The following is a 13,820-nucleotide window of genomic DNA, read 5'->3' as shown; positions in this document are numbered from 1 at the left end:
TGGACCCGGCAAGTGGAGAGGAGCATTCAATTAAACTCTTAAAAAATAAATACACAGAGTTGAGTTAGAATGAAGGATGTAATTGCTGCTTGAGATTCAGTTCTGTCTACAGACCCTGAGCTCTGAATCTGATGTGTGCTGGTGTTTGCTGCCCAGGTCTGGAGCGCGGGACGGAGTACTCCTTCAGGGTGTCGGCCGTGACGGTGAACGGCACCGGGCCGGCCACCGACTGGACGGCCACGGAGACGTTTGAGAGCGACCTGGATGGTAGAGACACTTTGATCCACCCATCGTCTCACTGGGATTTACAGAACTCAGCTCAGGTTTCTCATCCTCCTCCTCCTCCTCCTCCTCCTCCTCCTTCTCTCCCAACAGAATCCCGAGTGCCGGACCAGCCCAGTTCCCTCCACGTGCGGCCGCTGATCAACAGCATCGTGGTGAGCTGGACGCCGCCGGAGAACCAGGACATCGTGGTTCGAGGTTACTCCATCGGCTACGGCATCGGCAGTCCCCACGCTCAGACCATCAAGGTGGATTACAAGCAGCGCTACTACACCATCGAGAACCTCGGTGAGAACCAACCTCCTTCTGGTTCCTCTGTTCGGATGATTGGATTTCTGTTTCATTTCACTCATTCAGATTCAAAATGCCACGAGTCAGATATTCATCTCCTCTCTGAGACTGAAATCCTTCCTGTGTTTGTCTTATTCAGAAATATATAAATGTAATTTCTGTAGCTTGGCACATTAGACACTCGTCTGATTAAACTGTTATACATTTATAAAAACATTTTAATCACTGATGAGCAAACAGACACAGACACACAATCACTATGAGGAGATTCATCTCTATGTCATATTGAGTATTTAGGGAATTAATGAGATCTTCTTCTCCGCCGCCGCGAGCCGGAGCCACTAATTACACACACACTGGCTTAATGGGGACGCGGTAATTTAACGTCCTGATTTTTGAACAAAGCTAATTTGTCTCGGTGGATTTTCGTCCTCGAACATTAAATGTAGAGTTTCACTTTTAAAAGGTGCAGCGTCTGTTTCGGGCCCTTCTTCTGCACTGGGTCAGCTCAGCGCCTGAGAAAATGAAGTGCTCAGTATTGACTTGAAATCATTTCCTAACTGGCAAGGACCAACACTCCCCTTATACTCAATTACACAGAATTGCAAGGGCTGTTTATGTGTTTATCTAAGGTGAGTGTCTAGAAATACAGATAATCTTAATATTATTATTAAACTCATAGATATCAGTCTTCTGAGTGGTGCAATTTTTTCTTGAAATTCACAAAAATGTGCAAAAACGCCCCCTAACCAATGGTGAAGAAAATGTCCTGGATCCTCCCCTTTGCCTCGATTTACCCCAAAATTGAATGTGTTGTTTCTCGGCCCATGTCCCACCCTTCCACCAAGTTTTGATCAAATTGGTTGTGTAGTTTTTGCGTACTCCTCGAAAACCCTGGCGGAGGTGATAAACCTGTGATTCCGCTCTGTTGGAAAACAAGACAAACACGATTACAGATTTTGTTCTGAGGGGAAATAATTGTTTAGTCCTACTGTGTCTATTACAGAGGTAGCAATCTGTCATTGTGTTTTTTTCTCATAAATGTCACAAATTGATCCTCATCAATAATGAACCAGTAATCAAAGATTCAGGAGGGGGGTCCGGATGTGGATTGTGTGTCCAAAAAATCATTTCAGGAAAAGGAGAGATATTCAGGGATGTAATTTTTGCAAAGTATCTACACATATATAATAGAAACCTTCATTAGATTCACAGTAAGAGATGATTGTATTCATATACTCTGGCTGGCTAATATTGCAATTACCAGTCATGAGTCTCCAGAGTTTCGGCTTGATTAGATATCTGCATCCATTTATCTCTCTCTCTCTCTATCTCATTCTATCTCTCTCTCTCTCTCTCTCTCTCTCTCTCTCTCTCTCTCTCTCTCTCTCTCTCTCTCTCTCTCTCTCTCCCTCTCTCCACCCCACAGACGCCAGCTCCCACTACGTGATCACACTCAAGGCCTACAACAATGTGGGCGAGGGCATTCCTGTGTACGAGAGCGCCATCACCAGGCCACAGTCAGGTATGAAACTTGAATCCCATTATCTTAAGCTCACACACACACACACAACAGGAAGCACACACGTTATTATGGGATGTTCAGCGCTGCAGCTGCATTATACAGCCGTCGTCTCTCACCCAGACAAAAGACGTCGACTGACATTTATCTCTGCTCTCTCTCTCTCTCTCTGGCCCGAGGTCATTATCAGACCGATTGTGTCGAGACTCCAAATTACCGGAGAGATAACGTGTCGTTTGGGGGGGGGGGGGGTCTCGCTGCTCTGATTAACTCTTCCTCTTCAAGTCTCACTTCAGATTCTGCCTCTGGAAAAGCTTTGGCGATTTAAGATTATAGAGGAGAAGCTTCTCGTGTGTCATTGGAACAGATATCTTAACCGGAGTGAATGAAGTGGAAGCAGCAGTTTCAAACAGAGTCAATGGAATTATCTATCACACAATAGATAAAGGCAGTGGAGCCGGAGCTGTTGTGTGTTTGTGGTGATTTAGAAATCATCAGCGTCACAGTTGACACCCACCAGAGAGCGATGACACCTTCAGTTTTCATTGTGCGTCAAGATTTTGTTTCCAAACACCATCACGAGACCATTACAGACGAAGCTTCCACGTCGAAACAACTCTCGTGACACAGATTCAGTTCCTGTGGGATGTTCCCAGTTTGTAGTGGATTTGTTTAATATCGGAGATCTCTGTGATGCAGCTTTATCTTCATCAGATTTGCCGCATTAGTCGAGAGAACTCGGACGCTCGGCTCCGTCGTGGCAGCCGTGCGTTCGATTCCTCAAGCCTCGCGTCACAACCCCGTTAACAATTAGATGAAGAAGTTTAGGTCCCGGATCCAGTGATGGTTGACAGACGATCTTAAAGTGTGGAACGCCGCAGCTTAGACGAGTTCACGCAGTTTATGTGACAGTGTCAGAAGACGAGTTGCTCCGCGGGGGGGGGGGGGGGGGGGGGGGGCTGCTGCACCCACCTCTTCTCCCGTGCAGCCTCCCACCTCCACGCTCAGCCTTGATCACGCCACTTTGTCTCCGGCGCCGGAGAGGGGTGGGAGGCTGGATGACATGAATCACATCAACGTGCTTCGAGGGGGGGTGGCAGTCTGAGCGTGCACACGCACACACCAGCACACTGTCGTACTGTACGCGTCTCTGTGTGATGCGCTCTCTCTTCCATGCAGCCTCACACACACACACACACACACACACACTCGCAGACCCCCTGTGGTGGCTCTGGCAACCCCTCGTCAGATCCAAACGCTTCCTCTCAAAGCAGAACCAAAGCCCACCACCAGCGTCTGCTGCTGAATCCTCGGGGGCGCGTTCCCTTCCTGCCAGTTTGTTAAAGTCGGGATTAAAAAGACGAGCTGACCTACATAGTACTTTTTATAAAAAATGAAAAATAAAAAAAGCTGAGGAAAAACTTGGTGAACTCGGGTTGAGGGGAGTGCTGGGTTTAATACGTTCCAGTGGTGTGATGTCTTAACTGAGGAATCAGGAGGAGACTGGGATTCGACTCCCCGTCTGTGAAACGTCACAAAGGCAAGGCAGCCTCTCTCTGCTGCTGTGGATTCTACTCGTAAATACTCGGGACTGTGTTCTACCAAGCCGGATAAAGAAAGGCAGTGTGTGTGTGTGTGTGGTGTGTGTGTGTGTGCCTCTCTCCGAAAAACCCTCAGTGCCTCTCCACAACCACATGAATGCTTGGATCTTCATCACACACACACACAAACACAACACATACACACAGGCTGACTCACTCACTCTTGAGAATATAATGAGGGCAGCTCTGCACAAAGAGGTGTCAAATGGAGAGGAGCGGGGGAGGAGAGCGCCAACAAGTGGTTCCAGGGAGGAGGGACTGACCGAAGAGTTTCCCTCCATCACGTCTGAGCCGAGGACAGAAGCAGGAGCAGAGGCCAGGAAGCCATCTTGAAGCGTTCGCCCTTCAGATAGTTACAGCCCCCTGATTCCCTCTAACACACACACACACACACACACACACACACACACACTCTCACAAAAAGGGAGATAATTAAACAGCTTGTTGTTACGTAACAGACTAAACACCATTCATCATATTTAAGTGCTGGACTGTGTTTGGTGCGAGGCCCTGAAAGGTGAACGCCGCTAATTGAATTCACTACTTACTCGATAAACAGGAGAAATCTGCCAAGAGATTATTAGACCATTATTTCACCATTTCTATTTCCCTTTTCTATACTTTGTATGTTTTTTACATCACAGGTTATGTATATTTTACAGATTTAAAGGACTTCTCTCAATGAATAGGTACATTATAATTTTTTTACTGCATTAGCTTAAAATTCTTTCTAATGTAGTTATTTTTACCTACTTTTCTCTACAAAATGTCCTTTATTATTATATATTCATATCCCAATACCAAAAGACACATTCCACCAGAAAAGGATTATCTATTGATGTTCTTCACTGTTTTGATATAACTTCAAGAAATAAGAACTGATCATGATCCTGTATCAAATCTGTCTTATTCATTATTTAGATTACTTTACAGGGAGACTGCGCACTTATACAAAATGTGAGTTATTCTCATTTAACTTTCATCAGATTTTTACATATTTAGTCCAAAAATAGAATGTAAGAATAACTTGATAGATAAATAAATACACTCATAATGCACAGCCACAATAGATAAAGGATTCATAATAGTAAAGGACGCCATTTAGGGCCTAGTTATGAACTACAGCACAGCAGCACATCATCCGAAGCAATGACCTCTAGTTGATGCAAACCAAATTCTATTTATTTTAAAATGCCCAAACTCTGCCCATCAGCACATAAACATCCAACGCCACTTGTCCGTGAGCCTTCTCTCTCCCCCCCGCCTGCAGGCTGCGTTGCTTTAAGCCTCAATATTCTCTCCTTGGTTTTCAAGGACATGATGCACTTTGTCAAAGTTAGTGGTGGGGGGGATGTTCCTCTGTGTCCTCCCTGTTTATCCACGGGCAGCAGTCTATGGTCGACCCTTTAAAGTGCGAGTTTGAAATGTCGGATGCAGGACTGTGGATATCTGCTCTCACTCTCGTTCTCACTTTGACTGTTTTCTTGTATCTTGTGAATAGAGAATCTTTTCTTCTCCCTCCGTACCGCTGCACTAGTTATTAATAGAACACCACATTCTGTAGAGCAGCTTCTATAGAGCAGCTGCTTCTTATTGTAGAGGTCAGTGTCTGTTTTTTCTAATAGAATCTTCTCTCTCTTTTCTCTTTATCCTTCCCACTGCCATACCTCCGTTACCTTCCTCCTCCTCCTCCTCCTCCTCCTCCTCCTCCTCCTCTTCCTCCTCCGCCCTGATCGTTGCCCTTCGTTTTAACTCATTAACCTTATTTTTTCGTTTTCCTCCCTGCATCCCGTGACTTGACTCCACCGGCCGATTCCACCACGCCACGCTTCCTCGTTGTGTTTTAATTTTGCCCCATTTTAATTTGTGTGTGCGTGCATGACTGCGCAGACCCCATTGACCCCGATGTTGACCCGTATGAACACTTCCATGCTCCATACACTCCAGTACCCGACCCCTCCCCCATGATGCCGCCCGTGGGTGTTCAGGCCTCGGTGCTGAGCCACGACACCATCAAGGTGACCTGGGCCGACAACTCGCTGCCCAAGAACCAGAAGATCACGGACAACCGCTTCTACACGGTGCGATGGAAGACCAACATCCCTGCCAACACCAAAGTGAAGGTAAGACTTACTGGTTTGACTGGTTTGGTTTGGATTGGTGTTAATGGGAGATTTGGTGAGATGAAGCCGGGAGTTGCACAATCTTTCCGGTTTCACCTTAAGAACTTTTAATAAGAGCCCTAAAGGCTGATAAGTTAAGGAATTGTTTTGAAGTATGATTATTTTCTTTATTCCACTTCTATATATTTGGTTGTGTTTTCTTTTTATTTACAGTTATTTATCTCAAGGTTAATCATTAAACTGTGAAATATCAGGTCGTAACTACATTTAGTGGTCGTATAGATTCAATAACAACATCTTATATATTGCATATAATGGATCTGTATCAGAAAATGAATCCATATTGTTCAGGCTCTACTTTTAATCTAAGCAAACATCTTTTACGAGCGAGAGAAATTCAGTTAATCTCAAATCGTTTCACTGCGATCAGACCCCGAGTCCCGCTCCCTCCTCCAATCCGGTCGGATCTCCGTGTGTTTTCGGTGCAGCTCACGTCCTCAGCCCTGCACTCTCCACCGAGATATATCGATGTGCTGAAAACATATAGTGAAGTAATGTGAGGATATATAATAAAGTATTCCCTCTGCAGCTCCTCGGCTCCTCAGCCGCAGCGTAAAGCAACGAGGTTTTCTGTAAACAAGCGATGATTTATTTTCCGCAGACTCTTAAACTATGAAGTGATGTTTGTCACTTTGAGTCTTTGTTACACAAACACTTCACAATTAAGACTTTCTCTCAACTTTGTTTTAGTTTGTAACAGTTCAAAGGTCAAATCAACTCTATTTATACCAAACGTGCTCTGGTCTCGTTCTTCTCTAATTACCCTGACGCCTCCTGGTGAAGGTGTGATTCTTAAGAGTCACGTCCTGCTGACAGAAGAGCAGCTGGTGGATGTTTTTTATCTGTAAACAAAGTCATGTTGTTTTGAGAAGCCGCAACCAAAACACTTTAGTTGTCCAGATGCATTTTTGATGAGCGGTTGTGATCCGTGCCAAAGCGGAAACACACAAAAATTGTGTTTTATTAAATGTCAGAGTCTTCAAATGGTTAGTTGTGTTTGACCATCAAGGTGATTCACAGGGAAATGGAAACTAAAATAGATAAATAAACAATCTCTACTTTTATTGCTTTAATAACACGGAGATAAAACTGATTAATTTCAATTGAGCAGATATTCAATTATAATCGTAAACAAGCTGGAGTGGATGGTCAGTGAAATGATCAGGTTCAACCCTGGGATATATCATTGTGTTTGTGAGTGCTTGTGTGTGTCAATGTGTGTGTCTGTGCGCACAGACCTGTGGCAGAGCTCAGATAAAGGTTTGTGTTGACTGATAAATTATTCAACAAGGACAAGACAAACTGAGAATAAGTAAAAGAGCCTCTAGATCTGACACACACACACACACACACACACACACACAGGATGCTCTCGCTCAGCACTCCGTCAGTTCTGGACTCACAAGCTTGTAGCCGCCATTTTCCAAATTCACCAACCGTCTGAAGAGATGTGCGACTTATTGATTATTTGCTAATCTACACAAAATGAAGGGAAACTGTAGGACAGGTGTTTGGTCATGAATTCACGTTGTGTGTCCACGTTGTGGGTCCACGTTGTGTGTCCATGTTGTGGGTCCACGTTGTGTGTCCACGTTGTGTGTCCACGTTGTGGGTCCACGTTGTGTGTCCACGTTGTGGGTCCACGTTGTGTGTCCCGTCCACATGTCGTCACATCGTCTCATGCAGATGCTCTAACGAGTTTGATTAAACCGCTCCACCGGCTCATTATGTTTCTGTCCCGTTAATGAAATCCATTAAAGTAACAAGTCTGTCAAAAGAGGCGTCCTGGTGCGGACCACATCTTACACATGCTGTTGTATATGTGCTAACATGGCTGTGCAGACCAGCGGTAATTGGCTGACTGTAGCTCACAGAGCCAGAGGAGCTTGCACATTATCGAGGAGACAGCTGCTCTCCACCCGGCTGCAGGAACAAGCTCTCTCCTGCTCCGACCTTCTTGTTGGAGAGCAGCACTCGGTGTCGTGGCGTGCGACTTCCAGCTGTGGACAGAAACTGGCTGACCGGTGGAGATGGAGGTGAACTGGTTGAGTAAACTCCAGAGTTGAATTCCGCTGACTCGGGTGATTCCGACCAGACGTTAAACGTTCTAGTGTTTGTGTTGAGCCTCGGCCACGTTTTGGGGTTTTTCTGTTTATTTGTCATGGCTGCGCTTCTCCCTGTGCAGCTCGAACATGATGAAGCTTCTGTTTCCACTCAGTGGTCTGAGTCTGTAATGAATCCCAACCTCTGGAAGAACACTCAGACTGGTCGTTATCCTTAGAAATAAAAAACATCAGACGTTTTTTAGGCAAACGTTCATTTCTTCCAGATTCTCATTGACAATCATCTGAAGTAAACTTAATATTAAGGTTTTCTTTCTTTCCACTTGAGTCCGTATTTCTTAAATTGATTCAAGTTTAAATAGAAAACAAAACAAAAAAACAAGAAAGAAAATAATAATCAAATAATTTAAATTGATGGTAATGTTCTGCAGACCTGGCGTCTTTGTCCCTAAACTAAATGCCTGTTTCCTTTTTTTCTGCTAATTACATCTGATTTCACTCTAAACAATAGCGTTACCATATCTCACATTGTCCATCCTGTCAGTTTTGTTGTGATAAAATCTAAGATGTCACTTTAGGATTTATTAAAATGCACAATTTACAGATTAAAACATAATTCAATCAATAATCAGCACCAATCTATGAAGCAGTTCATTTGTATTATATTATAAATGATGAGAATGAGTTTATTTGGATAGATAACAAAATACCTTTGATTCCTCAGCACTTGAATGTCGTCACACAGCCTGACTTGTTGTTGATTGTGTGTTGTGTGTGTGTGTCTATCTCTCCTCAGATGGCCAACACCACCAGCCTGAACCACATGGTGACGGGTCTGAAGCCCAACACGCTGTACGAGTTCTCCGTCATGGTGACCAAGGGCCGCCGCACCAGCACCTGGAGCATGACCGCGCAGGGCACGACCTTTGAGACCAGTAGGAGACTCACACGCACAAATAACTACACAACAGCACAGGAAATATACACAATCACAAACAAGTCATAAGATCTGACATTAAATATAAGTAAAAATTTAAGAAACCTGCAGCAGATTTAGTGATTGCTTTAATTTCAGCACTGCTTCTGTGAGAAAACAAAATACACAATGGCCTTGTTGTTTTGCTTCACTATTGTGTGTCTGTTCATCTTTGTTTCCCTGTTACCGTTGTCGCTTTGCACAACATCACAGAGACGACGGTAAATAATTGCTGAGTCAGCCGAATCAACATCATATAAATGGACTGTTATAATAACCTGTAACACCGGCACAATGGCGATATAAAGTCCTTTTCCTTAAAAGCCACCGGCCGCTCCGTGCTGGTGACTGGTGTGTGATTTGTGCGGCGCTCTCTGGACCTAATGGACACTAAAATTTGCAAGCTGGAAAGAATCAGAGCTCATTCTTCATCGTGAGGTTTAATCGCTGAGCTAAGAGATTCACAATGAACCTAAAAACTCATTTTCTTTCGAGCCACTTCTGAATCTGCATTATTGGATTGAGATTTAGTGGACTGGCACTGGAGGGGAACGTTTGGCTTTTTCTTTTGTGCCAACAGCGGTTTTCCAGGTCGTCTGTCCTTCTGTCCTGTTCGAGGGAAGTTATTAAAACTCAGTGGAAACATTCACCTGGACTCATAGTGGACGGATTAGATTTTGATAATTATACGTGTCCACTTAGTGATGAGTCCCAATTCAGCAATAAAGAGCGGTTCTATTACATTCATCAAAAGGTCTGTTGTAGAAATTGTGATGTGATTGGCGGCTGTGGCTCTGAAGGAAAAGCGGGTCGTCCACAAACCAGAACAGAAGGTCGGCGGTTCGAGGTGTCCTTGGGCAAAAGACTCAACCCCAAAATTGTTGTCTGATAGAGAAAGTGCAGACTATAGTAGTAGTTTGTCTGGAAAAGCACTTTATAAACACAGTCCATTTACCATTGACCATATTATGAGTTTGGATGTAAACTGGAAAAATGAGCAGATCCAGTAAAACCTTGTTTTGTTCTTCTCCCCATTTCAAACCTTTACGAAAACAGCGAGACGATAAATCACAAAATTGGTCCTTTTTTAAAGGAAACCATTTTTTAAAGCCGAACAAAGCACGTTTCATCTCGACCCTTTCTCCGACCTCCTCAACACAACTGATGTTCTGCCTCGTGTGTCTCCACAGTTCCCAGCTCGTCTCCGAAGGACGTGACCGTGGTGAGCAAGGAGAACAAGCCTCGCACCATCATCGTCAACTGGCAGCCGCCCTCCGAGGCCAACGGGAAGATCACCGGTGAGTCTGAGAGCCTGCTGGGCTCACCGGAAACAGTTAGATGTCTGTGAAGATCCCTCCGTCGATCCTATTCCAAACCTTCCGACCCCTTCTCTGCTGCAGGCTACATCATCTACTACAGTACGGATGTGAACGCCGAGGTCCACGACTGGGTCATCGAGCCGGTGGTGGGAAACCGCCTGACGCACCAGATCCAGGACCTGACGCTGGACACCACCTACTACTTCAAGATCCAGGCCCGCAACTCCAAGGGCATGGGCCCCATGTCGGAGGCCGTCAACTTCCGCACGCCAAAGAGTAAGTTCACAGGATTGATACCCGGGATGGGAAACTTCAAAGTCAAACGTCCTACAGCTACAGAGACAGATATCTTTTGTAATGAATTAAGTCATAAATCACTGAGACACGAATTTAGGTTATAATTACTGGATTTTTGGGGGAGGGGCCAAGTCCACAACTTTAAACAAATGCTAATAAGGTTCTCTATCTAATGGACGTGTAACTAGGCAACTACATACATCCCATAACAGCCTAATTAGACAATAATATGTCGAGGCTGTTTTATTTTTATAGGATTAATAATAATAAAACTTGATTTTTGTAGCACTTGTATATGAAAGGTTGCAAAGGGCGTTCCAAAGTAAAGGTCAATAAAATGTAACAAAAGAGGTCGAAAAAAGTTATAATAATATAAATGTCCTACTTAAACTTCTCCTGATGAAGTTTCTGGGAGAAAGTTTCTTAAGAGCTGAGTCAGGGATGTTTCCTAAGCTTTGTTGATCGGTTTGGGACAAATTACAAGTTTAGTGATCTTCACTTTGCTGCTGCTGCTGCTGCTGACTCCTTCTTTTGTTTTTATCTGAGTTGGTAAATCAGGCTTCGTCCCTTTTAACAACACTTTCACTCGTGAGATGTTTAGTAAATACTTTATAAAGCTGTTCTAGTTTTAATTCAGATGCTTCGCTCCTAATCTCAGTTTGGCTGTTTTCGGAAATTCACTCTTGCTGCTTAATATTCTCACTGTTTCTCATTCTTCTGGTTTTTCACCTGCCCTCCTCATCCCCCCCCCCCCAGACTCTTGCTCTGTCTCTCCCTTGCTGCTCTTTTTCAGCTAACCTGTTATTTGCTTTTTATTGTCTCTCCCTCCCTGCTCTCCTTTGGCCTGTTAAGCTGAGTCCTCTGACAAAATGGCTAATGACCAAGGTAAACTCCCCATCCACACTTTTTGATCTCTCACTGCTGGCTCTGCTCGTCCAGCGCCTCTCTCTCTCTCTCTCTCTCTCTCTCTCTCTCTCTCTCTCTCTTTCTCTCTCTCTCTCTCTCTCTTTCTCTCTCTCTCATGTTCCAAAGATTTCCATCTTCTTGGCTGATGAAAACTTGAGCTGCATGACCGGGCCAAATCAGTTTGTGTTTAATAGGAATATTTGAACTGGGATTTATCTCGTGAAGGTTTTGAGGCCATAACATTTTTTTTTTCCCCTCCTCCTTGTATCAGCCTCCAATCTCCCACCGAAGCAGGGACCATCAGGCAACCAGGACCCACAAGGCCCGGGGACGTCAGTTGGTAAGGTTTTCCTCCACGGTCCTGCTCAGATGCCATGTTGTAATTGGATGTTGTCCACTGCTTTAGAATCGGGTCCATCTTTGCAAACCTGCACCCACAATGCTCCGTACCAGACCCAACCCGTTACCCACAGTTATCTCCATGTCAGCAGTCACCATGTTAGGGCCGCCTTGCTCTCTTGTCTCTGTTGTCGAGTTGTGTTCTTGGAAAAGAGTGTCTCACTGGTCGCTGCTCCTAAAGTCGTGTTTTCTCCACGATGACATGTTAATACTTTTTGACAAGCAGCAGAGACACTGAGAAAATTTCCACCACTGGCTATTTTAGAAGTTACTGGATCCTGCTTTAATCCAGTGTGCAGGATTTAGGCTGCTCTATTGGCAGAATTAGAATATAATATTCATTATTGTGTTTTAATTTGTGTTTAATCATATTGAATTAAGAACCCTTGTGTTTTAATTACCTTAGAATGAGTATTTAATAGCTGCAGCTCCATATTTCTAAAGGAGGCCAGAGCAAACAAATCCAGCACCAGCTATAGAACCCTTTAGTATTTTTTTTGTTACGTTACCTGAAGGCCGCCATAGGTTCTCCTACACATCTGGAAAGAAGGTGGTGAAGGGAGGTGTGCATTCAGTGTCTCGCAGTCTGCAGCCTCACCACCAGATGTCACCAGATCCTCCACACAGGGCTCCCTTTAAAGAGGTATTTGTCTAATCTAATCTTTCTCCTCTCGAGGTAAATCAGGGGTGGGAAGCAACAGCGAGAATCACATCGTGGTCATCATCATCATCATCTCGGTGGGAGCCTTCACCATCATAGTGGTGGTGGTCGGCGCCTTCCTGTGCACACGGCGCACCACGTCCCACCAGAAAAAGTAAGACGTCCATTTTCAACTGTCTGTTTTTGTCCCCTCTACCACGTTCTATGTCCCCTCTCTCTGTAAACCAGTGTGTCACCACCTCCTCTGTGTTCTCCTCTGCAGAAAGCGAGCCGCCTCCAAGGCCTCAAACGGCTCCCACAAGTACAAGGGAAACGCCAAAGACCTGAAGCCGCCCGACCTCTGGATTCACCACGAGAGGCTGGAGCTCAAACCCATGGACAAGTCGCCGGACCCCAACCCGGTCATGACCGAGACGCCCATCCCCCGCACCTCGCAGGACATCACGCCGGCTGACAGCAACCTGGAGAACAACCCCCACCTGCAGCAGAGGCGCAACTCCTACCGCGGTCAGTCATGCCCGGGGGGGGGGAGAAGACTTAATATTTGAAGCTATGAGAAAGAGATCAAAGTGAAATGTCCCCCCTGCTGCCTGGGTTCACAAGCAGGATAATTCTGAGCAAACCTCTGGAGCTGGGCTGGCAGACAGGGAAACTACCTTCCTCTAAGATTTCACAAGAATTGACGAAGGAGTTTTAAAGAGTTTTGGATGTTTTTTGTCTCACAAGTCAACACTTGTCTTTCCTGTTGTGTTGTGTTGTGATTATCATGCAAAACATTTCATGCTTTTCATACACGCAGCGCCCATTACTTGTCATGATTGTGGTGCCGCGAGCACAAACTGTCACCGCTGCAACTAAGTAAAGTGGAAGCTCTCAATATAATGAGCTCACAACATAATGTGAGTGACAGAAATGTAATTAAGGATCCTGAGGACTGTTGACGGAGCATTTAACGAAAAACAGGGAATTGAGCAACGTAGAGTAGCCGCTCTTTCTGATTGGCTGGTTTCCATCGCACCTTTTAGGCCACGAGTCAGAGGACAGCATGTCTACACTAGCAGGTCGACGGGGGATGAGGCCTAAAATGATGATGCCTTTTGATGCACAGCCCCCTCAGCGTAAGTGTGTGTCTGTGTGTGTGTGTGAGAGAGCGAGAGAGAGAGAGAGAATGTGTTTTCTCTGACAAACGTTATAATCAAGGTTAATTTGGAAAATTAATAGCACAAATATTTTTTTACAAAGTGCAAATTTCTAGATATACATCAAATGAACAAGTCCATTTCATGCTTCCCATTGTTTTCTCAGAATTTCTTCCCTCGT

The 13,820-nt window shown here is 44.8% G+C and overlaps 1 protein-coding gene across 7 annotated transcripts in view; it reads left to right on the top strand.

Annotated features, from left to right (window-relative positions):
- The window catches only part of neo1a (neogenin 1a), a 156,748-nt gene that overhangs the window by 137,630 nt on the left and 5,298 nt on the right, over positions 1 to 13,820 (top strand). For 3 of the 7 annotated variants that reach the window (XM_062398682.1, XM_062398362.1, XM_062398758.1), the window contains exons 14-25: positions 157 to 267; positions 376 to 570; positions 2,003 to 2,098; positions 5,644 to 5,819; positions 8,739 to 8,877; positions 10,109 to 10,216; positions 10,319 to 10,513; positions 11,387 to 11,419; positions 11,712 to 11,780; positions 12,516 to 12,654; positions 12,763 to 13,007; positions 13,526 to 13,618. In XM_062398682.1, the coding sequence (XP_062254666.1) occupies positions 157 to 267; positions 376 to 570; positions 2,003 to 2,098; positions 5,644 to 5,819; positions 8,739 to 8,877; positions 10,109 to 10,216; positions 10,319 to 10,513; positions 11,387 to 11,419; positions 11,712 to 11,780; positions 12,516 to 12,654; positions 12,763 to 13,007; positions 13,526 to 13,618 (1,599 nt within the window). The remainder of the gene's footprint in view (positions 1 to 156; positions 268 to 375; positions 571 to 2,002; positions 2,099 to 5,643; positions 5,820 to 8,738; positions 8,878 to 10,108; positions 10,217 to 10,318; positions 10,514 to 11,386; positions 11,420 to 11,711; positions 11,781 to 12,515; positions 12,655 to 12,762; positions 13,008 to 13,525; positions 13,619 to 13,820) is intronic. The other 4 variants (XM_062398435.1, XM_062398599.1, XM_062398516.1 and 1 more) reach the window with 4 other exon arrangements.

This window comes from Platichthys flesus, chromosome 1 (genome assembly GCF_949316205.1).
Source record: "Platichthys flesus chromosome 1, fPlaFle2.1, whole genome shotgun sequence".
NCBI classification, from domain to species: domain Eukaryota; kingdom Metazoa; phylum Chordata; class Actinopteri; order Pleuronectiformes; family Pleuronectidae; genus Platichthys; species Platichthys flesus.
The sequence above is the reverse complement of the archived record's forward strand: the minus strand, read 5'-3'. Positions and strand labels throughout refer to the sequence as shown.